At 50.7% G+C, this 10,192-nt stretch overlaps 1 protein-coding gene across 1 annotated transcript; it reads left to right on the top strand.

Annotated features, from left to right (window-relative positions):
• Positions 1-2,965: 2,965 nt before the first annotated feature.
• Positions 2,966-7,928, top strand: DUSP6 (dual specificity phosphatase 6). The gene is made up of 3 exons (XM_043880855.1): positions 2,966-4,340; positions 4,919-5,356; positions 6,416-7,928. The coding sequence occupies exons 1-3, from the start codon at positions 3,941-3,943 to the stop codon at positions 6,721-6,723; spliced, it is 1,146 nt and encodes a 381-aa protein (XP_043736790.1). The 5' UTR covers positions 2,966-3,940; the 3' UTR covers positions 6,724-7,928.
• Positions 7,929-10,192: the final 2,264 nt, after the last annotated feature.

The raw sequence follows: 10,192 nt of genomic DNA, 5'->3' as shown, positions 1-10,192 counted from the left end.
GCAGACCTTAATTCCTTCAAACTTCAGGAGGAATAACAAAGTGTGGTGGGTCCGGTCTCCACAATGCTTTCTAATATGGGTACATGGTAATCCTTAAGGGTCTGTAAAGAGTCAGACCTCAAATCTCCACCCCACCATATGCTACCCTCTGACCTCAGGCACATTCCTTAATCTCTGTAAAGGGGAATAATTTGCAAGGGTTTTCTGAAGACTGATAGAAATACCATATGTAAACACAGAAATTAAGACCGTGCCCAGTGTGGTAATGGGGTAAATGCCCATTAGCTATTTCTTCAATTATATCAGTGTACAGAGTGTTTAAGAGGGGAGCAGTAGTGAGAAGTTAGAAAGGTAGCTGGGTATATTTTGTATTTAACCGGTTTAAAGGATTTTGATGTCGGTCTGTAACAGCACATGCTTTTCTTGACATCTGAATTGCGATGGATTACACTGCTTAGCACAGTTCCTCAGAGGATTTCTCCTGAGACTAGGGAATTCCAGGCTGGCTCTTAGGCCCCACACAGCATCGTTGGGATGGAAAGGACTGGGTCCATTCTGCAGGTTACGAATTCAGAAAGATCAAAATAATACCAATGCTTAATGACACACCAACAACGTCTTAGGGCATCTCACTATACCTTTTCAATCATCACAGAGATTCTATCAATTTCCTTATGCCAACGTGGAAGACTGCAGCTTAAAAAGGTAGAGGATATAATCAAGGTCGCACATTTAGAAAGGGGTGGGGACAGACCCCTTCAAACCCGGGCCGTCGCCACCCCAGGGGCCCTTTCTTTCAAGTCAGTTCAGTTCAGTTCAGTCGCTCAGTCGTCTCCGACTCTTTGCGACCCCATGGACTGCAGCACGCCAGGATTCCCAGTCCATCACCAACTCCCGAAGTTCGCTTTTTTTTTTTTTTTAAACACCGCACTTTTTCGGACCCAGTGGTTAGAAAGCCATTCTATAAAATGTCTAGAGAGGAGGTGAAGGGTTTAGAAGCACGGGCAAAACTAAATGTTTCGAGTTTGAAAAGTGTGGCCACCATCACCCCAAACTGATGCCCAGGCTCAGGTAACTGCATTTTTAAAATGGCTAAATGGAAATCAACTTCTCTCCCTGTCTCTTCTGTTGGAGGGCTTGGGCTGAGAGGTTTTGCACATCTCAGTTCCGCTGCAGGGCATCCTGCCTCTCCCCTCCTGGCCTCCAGGTCCCATTAACAGAAAGGCCTCGCGGTAGAAACATCTGCAACAGGTGGGGGCGGGTCGGAGGCGTCACCTCCCGCGCAGGCCTCCTCCAGCTCGAACCGGATGGTATCCAGTGAAATATGGGAGTTCTGTTCCAAGGGATGACCAAAAAAGGCGCAGGGAGCGGAGTGCTGCAACCCCCACCTTCTCCCAGCACGCTCCTCCAGGGGCGGCCCGACCGCAGCAAAGCTCCAAAATTGGCAACCTGGGCCTAGCAGCCGCTTTTTTTTTTTTTTCTTCAGCGTACATTCTCCACACCAGGGAAGAGACGGGTGACTAAAGATGCAAATTGGAGCGGGGGCGTCAGCAGGCAGGCCCGTGGGTGCAGGGCGTCTAGCTTGGGGAGACCCCGCGACCTCAGGTGCCCCCGGCGATATCCGCGGTGGGCGCAGAGCGCCGCGAGGGCGCTCGGAAAAGCCGCTCCCAGCCGAGCCGCTGCCTCCGCTTCCGCCTCCCCGGCGGCGGCGGCGACGGGACAATGCGCGGCCTCTTTCCGCCCGGGGTTAGGGAGGGGCGGCCGGATTGGGGCCCGCGCCTTCCGGCCGCAACCCTCCCGCCCCCACCCCCTGCGCGCCGCGCCGGCCGCACACAGGTGGTTTTCCGCTCGGGAGCAGCAGGCTCGGGTACTTTCATATAACAATAAGGTTGTGCGCGCTGGCAATGTTCCTCCCCGCCGCCGCCACCGCCGCGGCCCCCACCCGCCACGCCTCTATCCGGCAGCCCGCCCCACCCCGTGGTACGCCGGCCGAGCGCGGCTCGCTGCTCTGGCCAGCACCTCCCCAATTACCTGCTGGCTATGCAGCGCGGTAGAGACGCTCCCCCAAATCCCCAGGTCGCCTTTGGAGCAGGGGCAGGCACTCCTCACCCCACACCCGCCCCAGGCAGAACTGGAGCCCAAAGTTCTGTACTCGGCCCCCCACCGGTCCCCAGGGTCCCTAGACGCTCGGCGCCAGCTGAACTGGGCTGCGGAGGCGGCGGGTGCTCACGAGGAGCGCAACGCGCGGGAGGGGGCAGTGTTCCGCCAGTGCCCGGAGACTTGCAAGGGAGGGGGTTGCTGCCCCGGGAAGGAAGGGGCTGACCCGGCGCGGGTTGTCGGGGTGGCTCCGTTCTCACCTGCCTCGGTCTACAGTAAGAGTAGACCTTACTGTAAGTGGGTCTGCCGAACCCACCTTGAGCCCCCGCAGCCTGCAGGCCTTGCGGGAGGACTTCCCCACGCTTTGCGGATGGTGGGGACAGCCTGCCCGGCTCCGCGTGCCCGGGTGCACCTCGTCCAGGAAGCCCCTCCAGGGAGGCTCCTGTGTCTGGAAGCTGAGCTCGCTGCTCAGAAATGATTAACGAGCGCTACCCACCAGCGCGCAGTGGGTGACGGCGGGGACCGGGGAGGGGGTGCTTGGATCCCCGGAACAATGGCTTATAATGCCCCACGCCGCCCCAGAAGAATAAAAGCATCAGACTGCCCAACGACTTTGTTCTGCAGTCTCCACTGGTTTTTAAAATATTAATTAAAACGCCGTTGTGTTTTTTTAAAGAGGCTTGCTTCCTATTATCTGGACTTCCAAGCATTTGCTTGCTTAAAAATGTTTCAACAAAATCCTGGTTTGTTTCAAAAGATGTTTGGATTAGCATTTAACACCTCATCGGTCACTAAAGCCCAGGCAGTTTACCAGCCCCAACAGAGCCTCGGCTAAAAGAACATCAGGGGAAACAGAGCTGGGCTTTTAAAACTGGCAAACAAATGCCACACACACTGTCTAAGGGGCGGGGGGTGGGGGAGCGATCGTGAACTCCAGTGCAAATGAGTTTAAAGGGAAGAAAAGGGAAAAAGTCAGCACAAGTTTCCCTAAAGCTAGCTTGCGCTCACAGGCGTCGCGAACAAGGGCTTTTGTGCCCGCTAATTGCACCATTTGTGCGCAAAAGTTCCGACGCGAAGTGTGAACTCTCAACAGAAGGAAACATGAGACAACTGAAGTGCCCCGGTTTCTGTGCCCTGCTCCTCCTCCGCCGCCGCCGCCTCTTCTTTCTCCTTCCTCCCGCGGAGCCCGCTGTTGCAGCTTGTTTGCACTGGGGCTTATCCGGAGCGGAAATTCCTTTCCGTTTTTGTGAATGACAAACTCATTAACAATTCATCAACACAACCTGTTCCAGCCGGCCCGTCCCCACGGCAACAGCCCCTTCCGCAGAGCGCTCATTGGCTGGCCCGGAGAATGTATCCATTGAGACGCTCGCTGTTTGTATCCATTGAGGAGCTGCCTCGCGCAGGGGGTGTGCGAGCGCCGTGTCCAAGGGAGAGTGAGCAATCGAGGTTTGAATAATCCTAGGAGAAAGACGGCCGGGTGGATTTGAGGTGCAGTCTTGGAGCGAAGGATTAGGAGCCGCTGGACTTTTCTTTCCTCCCTTCTCTGTAGCACGGAGTCCGAATTAATCGGATTTCATTCATCCTGGAGGAACAAAACTGTCTGGGCAGCTTCATTCAGGGAGATTCATTGACACCGAGAACGAGCGGCTGCAGCCGGGTGCAGAGGGAACCGCCGGCTTCACTTCGGTCTCGCCTGCCCCAACCGCTATCCCGGCTTGGGAAGAGCGAGGTGGACTCCAACCCCGCTCCGAGAGCGGCGGCTTCCCGCGGCGCGCTCGGCCTCTGCCTGCCCCGAGGGGCGTCTGATAGGCACCCCGCCCTCTCCGGCAGCTCGACCCCCATGATAGATACGCTCAGACCCGTGCCCTTCGCGTCGGAAATGGCGATCAGCAAGACGGTGGCGTGGCTCAACGAGCAGCTGGAGCTGGGCAACGAGCGGCTGCTGCTGATGGACTGCCGGCCGCAGGAGCTCTACGAGTCGTCCCACATCGAGTCGGCCATCAACGTGGCCATCCCGGGGATCATGCTACGGCGCCTGCAGAAGGGCAACCTGCCGGTGCGCGCGCTGTTCACGCGCGGCGAGGACCGGGACCGCTTCACGCGGCGCTGCGGCACGGACACCGTGGTGCTCTACGATGAGAGCAGCAGCGACTGGAACGAGAATACGGGCGGCGAGTCGGTGCTCGGGCTGCTGCTCAAGAAGCTCAAGGACGAGGGCTGCCGGGCGTTCTACCTGGAAGGTACGAGCCGGGGGCTCCGCGCGGGGGGCCAGGCGGAGGACACCGAGCTGCCGGCTGCAGGCAGGGCGCCCGGCCGGCCATTCTGAACCCACTGCTGCGCCCGGCGGTTGTCTGCCTGACCCCCACCTGCGGACCTCGCGAGTCCCGCACCCACGAGCTTGGCCCGCGCGGAACCGGCCCTCTTCCGGCCGCACTCATGGGCCCTTTCTTCCTGACCACCTCTGCTTTCTACCCGAAATGTCCTTCCCCTTTCCCTAGTTTCTGTCGTTCGATTTTTGATTCAGATTTTGCAGGACGGTTTTGGTGCAGATTGGCACCTTCTAGCCCTTCAAGATATTCGGAAAAGTTGCCATTTTGTGCATTTCCGGATTCAAAAGAATGAGGGTTCCCCGGGGAGGCGGGCCGTTTGTTCTGTTCCCAAGGGTGCACATTTAAGTGTCTTTCTCTTATATTTGGTTTCGCGTGTATGGGGGTTGGTAGAGTTCTGTGGTGTGTTTCTACGTGCGGCTGCGGCTCTCAAAGCTGTGAAAACTACTACGGGATCTCGGGTTACATGATTGTTTTTCTCCTCCTGGCAGGTGGTTTCAGTAAGTTCCAAGCCGAGTTCGCCTTGCACTGCGAGACCAATCTAGACGGCTCGTGTAGCAGCAGCTCGCCACCGTTGCCGGTGCTGGGGCTCGGGGGCCTGCGGATCAGCTCCGACTCCTCCTCGGACATTGAGTCTGACCTTGACCGAGACCCCAATAGTGCAACGGACTCGGATGGCAGCCCTCTGTCCAACAGTCAGCCTTCTTTCCCCGTGGAGATCTTGCCCTTCCTCTATTTGGGCTGTGCCAAGGACTCCACCAACCTGGACGTGTTGGAGGAGTTTGGCATCAAGTACATCTTGAACGTCACCCCCAACTTGCCGAATCTCTTTGAGAATGCAGGAGAGTTCAAATACAAGCAGATCCCTATCTCGGATCACTGGAGCCAAAACCTGTCCCAGTTTTTCCCTGAGGCCATTTCTTTCATAGGTGAGACTAATGAACAATTCTCGCCCAGGCTTTAAACGCAGAATTCCTCACCATTCTTAGAGTTTAAGCTGTTCATCTTTCTGGCTGCTTGCTAATTTGTGGGACTGCAGGTCTCAAATGTTTCAGGACGGTTCTTGATTCTGGTATAGCTTCTTGCTTTAAAAAAAAAAAAAAAAAAAAGTGCCTTTTGACAAGGCTGCGGACCACAGGTGTGTTGCAAATTTTGTCCGTTGTTTGACTCTTGTCTCCAGTCATTTGAAAGAGGGGCCATTTGTACGTAGACCGCTGAATTTTCCCACCATCTTTGGACTGGAGGAGGGCCAGGTAGAAGTACTCTTGGTAGACAGGAATCCTGGCATGGCTTTATAATTTTAAAAGACCGACCTGGGAGTTGTTTTAGGATACCAAGTTAGTTTGTTGGAAAGCTCCGTGAATGCGAGATGCTGTAATCCAACTGAATGTTACTGTGATACCGGTTCACAGTGAGACAGTGAGGGTAACCTGAGCCCAGCAGGAAGAACTGTGGGCTGAAAGCCTGGAGAAGCGAATCTCCAGGCATTGTAATGCATTTCCTATTACAAAGGAACTCATTTTCAGGCCATGTCGACATCCTGTTCCTCCTAATGGGCTGTCCCCTGTGACTTCCCTCTCTCTTTTTTAAAATGCCTGAATACCTCCATTGTTAGCTGCACAACAGTTGGAGAATAATTTAATAGACCCTTGCAGTCTGCTTGTCTGTATAAAAGGCATTCACGACCATATTGCAGGGTTTCTGGTATTCACATGCTGAGGCAAAGAATGCACACATTAAGGGGTTTTGTGTTGGCAGAAACTTAATACAAAAGCTCCCTTTTCAGAAAATATCTGAAATATGTAATTGTGCCCAGTGTACATGTTTTAGCCCAGTGATAACATTTTCTGCTGCCTGCAGGGCTCAGCTGCCACACACAATTATTTTTTAATCTTTAGTATTATTATTACTCAGGTTTTAGACTGATTGTTCACAAAGGGGGGTTTTCGGTCTACTGATATTTTTCCCTTTTATTTTTCTGTTTACAGATGAAGCCCGGGGCAAAAACTGTGGCGTCCTTGTGCATTGCTTAGCTGGCATCAGTCGCTCGGTCACTGTGACTGTGGCTTACCTTATGCAGAAGCTCAATCTGTCGATGAACGATGCTTATGACATTGTGAAGATGAAGAAATCCAACATCTCCCCCAACTTCAACTTCATGGGCCAGCTGCTGGACTTCGAGAGGACGCTGGGACTGAGCAGCCCCTGTGACAACCGCGTGCCCACACAGCAGCTCTATTTCACCACCCCCTCCAACCAGAATGTGTACCAGGTGGACTCTCTGCAATCCACGTGAAGGCCCCCGCCCCCCCAGCTGGAATGTGTCCAGTCGATCCTTAGCAGTTTCTCTTAGCAGCATCAGCCAGGCTGCTTTCTTTGTATGTGGCCCCAGGTGTCAGTAGGACACCAGCTGTCTGTATTAGACAAGGTTACCACGTAAGGAATTGGCTATTCCCAAGGGAGAGATTTGCTCCCTTCCTGTTGGAAGAACAGGACCTGCTGTATAGACCCAGGCCGTAGGTTCGCTCCACACCCGTGTGTACAGCCTACCCCTGCAGGGACTGGAATTCGAGGACTTCCAGGTACATAGGGTAGGACCAAATGGTAGGGTAGGAGCATGTGTTCTTTCGGGCCTTGTATGACTGTTTCTTTTGCATCTGGAACTGATTCTATATTGTCTTCAGTGAAGACCGATTCAATTTTGCATATAAAGGAGCCAAAGAGAGGTTTCAGCTCTGTGTTTGTAGTGTCAGTTTGCAAAAAACAAACAAAAATAAATAATCAATCAAATGAATCTCATATTCCATTTGATTATTGTAAATATTTGATCTTAAATCACTTGACTGTTTGTTTGAACTGTGTTTTTCCTTTGATGGGTTTAAAAGAAATCATCCAAAGGGAGAAAGAGCAGTTTGCCACTTAAAAATAATGGAAACTTCTGCTCTTTTTTGAATCCAAAGGATATATTTGCAGCATGCTCAACGTTACCAATTCTGAATGACATTTTCATGGACACTTAATGATCATGGAGACCTTGTTATGGTGCAGTCTTCAGTCTCTTTCATGTATCTTCCTTGTGACTTTTTTTCTCCTTAATGTAGTTTGACTCTGCCTTATCTTTGTAAATATTTCGGTTTGTATTGTCTCAGAGTGGATATCTTGGAAAGACACCAAAATCATGGGCTCACTTTTTTGTTGTTGAAACTTCAGCTGTGCTAAACAGTATCTTACCTCTGTACAAAATTCTTCAGGGAGTGTCACCTCAAATGCAATACTTTGGGTTGGTTTCTTTCCTTTTTAAAAACAATTTGTGTGAAACTGGAAGCGTGTGTGTGTGTGTATGTGAAAGTGAGCATGGGTACTCATTCAATAGGCGACATGCATATGATTGTGAAGGAAGGAGACAAGTGGCTCCATATGTTCATGGTGTAAAGTTCTGAGCTGAAATTTTATTATAAGAATGTAAAACCTTAAATTATTAATAAATGACTATTTTGGCTATCAAATGTGTATTTTTTCAAAATCTCTCCTTAATTGTACTTTAGATGTGAAGTGATAAGTTCTAGGATTTTTCAGTTGGGGATTGATACTGGCTTGTATAAAATACATGTAGGAATATTGGGGCAAAGTTCTCACCTCAAACTATTTCCAAGAAGTTTTCAGGTGCAGTTTATGAAATTAGCCTTTTGCTTCAAATAAAAGTGATGTAATGGAAGGGATTGACTATATCATTTCCTATGAGTGTGAGTGTGAAATTCACTCAGTTGTGTCCGACTCTGTGATTCCATGGACTCTGCTGTCCATGGAATTCTCCAGGTGAGAGTACTGGAGTGGGCAGCCATTCTCTTCTCCAGAGGATCTTCCCAGCCCAGGGATTGAACCAGGGTCTCTCTTGCATTGCAGGCAGAGTCTTTACCATCTGAGCCAGCAGGGAAGTTCATATCATTCCTATGGACAAAATATAGTAAGTCTGGCTTATTTAAGAAAACTGGGATGCTCTTGAAGGAAAATGGTGTCATAAGAGCTAGCTTTCTGAAATTACAATATTTAGATACTCATGAACAGTCACAAAGAGAAGGCTTCAGAATAACAAGATGACAGAGCAGTAACCTTTTGATTTTCCCTGTCAGGGTCTTCTGCTCAGTAATACACATGCCAGGAAGAAAGTAGAGATAATTATTTCTCTGGCTTGTAACTGGCACTTCTGCCTGCAAATTCTAGTATTGGAATAGTAAATGAATCAGGGGTGGTGTCTCCCCTTTGGTGTATGTGACAGAGCACAGCTGAGCTAAGCTGAGTCTGGATGTGGCCACAATATCACATTAGCGCTTAAAGCATCACCACTCCTGTTCTAATGCGCTTGTGCTTAACTAATTTAGAATGTGGGCCAGAAACCCCTGTTGAAAAAGAGAGTTTTTTTTTTAAATGTTGAGGTTATTTTGAACCATTAATTTTGAAGGTAAAGGCTTAATATTCTGTCACTTCCCTCAGGACATCGCTCTCCTTGTCCCTAGTGTCCAAGTAAACAAAAATAAAAGACAAGTGTATGAAATCAAAAAGAACTAGAACATACATTTCCAGCCCTTTTCGAAGGAGCTTAGTCCCTTTGTCTGCAGTGGAGAGAAAAGCGAGCTTTTCACGCACACGGTACATGGATGTCAGCTGGATTATCAGCTAGGAGGCAAATAACCCTGATTCTCTGGCAATTGTATCAAGCTGTCCCGTGTGACTTTTAGCAGCTAAGCGTGTACAAAAGGCAGAAAGAGTGCAGAAAAATACCAAGTCAGTCCCTCCCATTTGGGTGCCCTGAGTCAGCCAGAGCTCGGAAAGGAGAAGTGGGTTGCAGTTCAACTTGGCTCGTGTTAATCCGGTTCTGAACGGTTTCCGCTCCTGGCATTCCCTAAACTGCCTCTTCAAAGTAGGGATTTGCCAGCAGCCGTAGCAATTTCCTGTCCAGCTGCAGCTCGAGTAGCTGTGTGCGCTTCTCCTCCCTTCTCTTTTCTCTGATTTCTTTTCTCTTTTCTCTTTCTTCTCTCTTTAATACGGGCGGCGGATAATTTTAGTGCATTTCCTCTTTGTGGATTATCGTCTCCTTTCCTTCTAGCACTTGCAAACACTGAGTCCCTTCGGCTCTGCTCAGGCCGACAGCTGGCCTCCCCGGCACTTCCTCTCCGCTCACTGTGGGTTTGCTGTTTGTCACTCCACTTCTGAAATTAATAATGTTTTCTGGCCGAGTGCCACAAGCCATTACCACAAAGGGGAAGTAACACATATGAATAGCAGGAAGCCGTGCAGGGTCACGGCGTGAGCTGAGCTTGCGGTGGGAGCATAATTGAGCCCGGCCCATTCAGCAAGTGTCTGACATCGATTTGGGGGAGAGGGGGCTCCCTGCCTTTAAGCAGCTCAAGCTGTGAAAAAAAAAAAAGTTTCCAATAAATTGGTAGCAAATGGTCTTTGTCATCAGTGCAAATAAAAGAGAGGGCGCAAGGAGAGTTTAGGGCCCCCATAAAGTTGCAATGTTAGGGATTTCTCCCCCCTTCTCCTGGTATATTGTTTCATAAGGCTGGTGAGCAGAGCGGGGGGCCAGCTTCCCTCCGTTGCCACAAAGGGCCTCATGTTAAATGGGGATTTTTTACGGTTCACCCAGGCCAGAGGATTCAAAGAGCTATTCTCTTTCTTTTTCTTCTCTGGAAGGTGGAAGGTTGTAAATGACAGCGTGGGCCCCCACCTCACCCTGTGCCTTCCTTTCTCCAGGCCGGCCCTCG

The sequence above is a fragment of the Cervus elaphus genome, chromosome 3 (assembly GCF_910594005.1).
Source record: "Cervus elaphus chromosome 3, mCerEla1.1, whole genome shotgun sequence".
Lineage (NCBI taxonomy): Eukaryota > Metazoa > Chordata > Mammalia > Artiodactyla > Cervidae > Cervus > Cervus elaphus.
Note: the sequence above shows the minus strand (reverse complement) of the source record. Positions and strands in the feature narration are given on the sequence as shown.

Bases quoted from the DNA above. Each gene is read 5' to 3' on its own strand.
- DUSP6 (XM_043880855.1), top strand. From the start codon at position 3,941: ATGATAGATACGCTCAGACCCGTGCCCTTCGCGTCGGAAATGGCGATC. The intron at 4,341-4,918 runs GTACGAGCCGGG...TCCTCCTGGCAG, and splicing joins CCGGGCGTTCTACCTGGAAG to GTGGTTTCAGTAAGTTCCAA. The intron at 5,357-6,415 runs GTGAGACTAATG...TTCTGTTTACAG, and splicing joins TGAGGCCATTTCTTTCATAG to ATGAAGCCCGGGGCAAAAAC.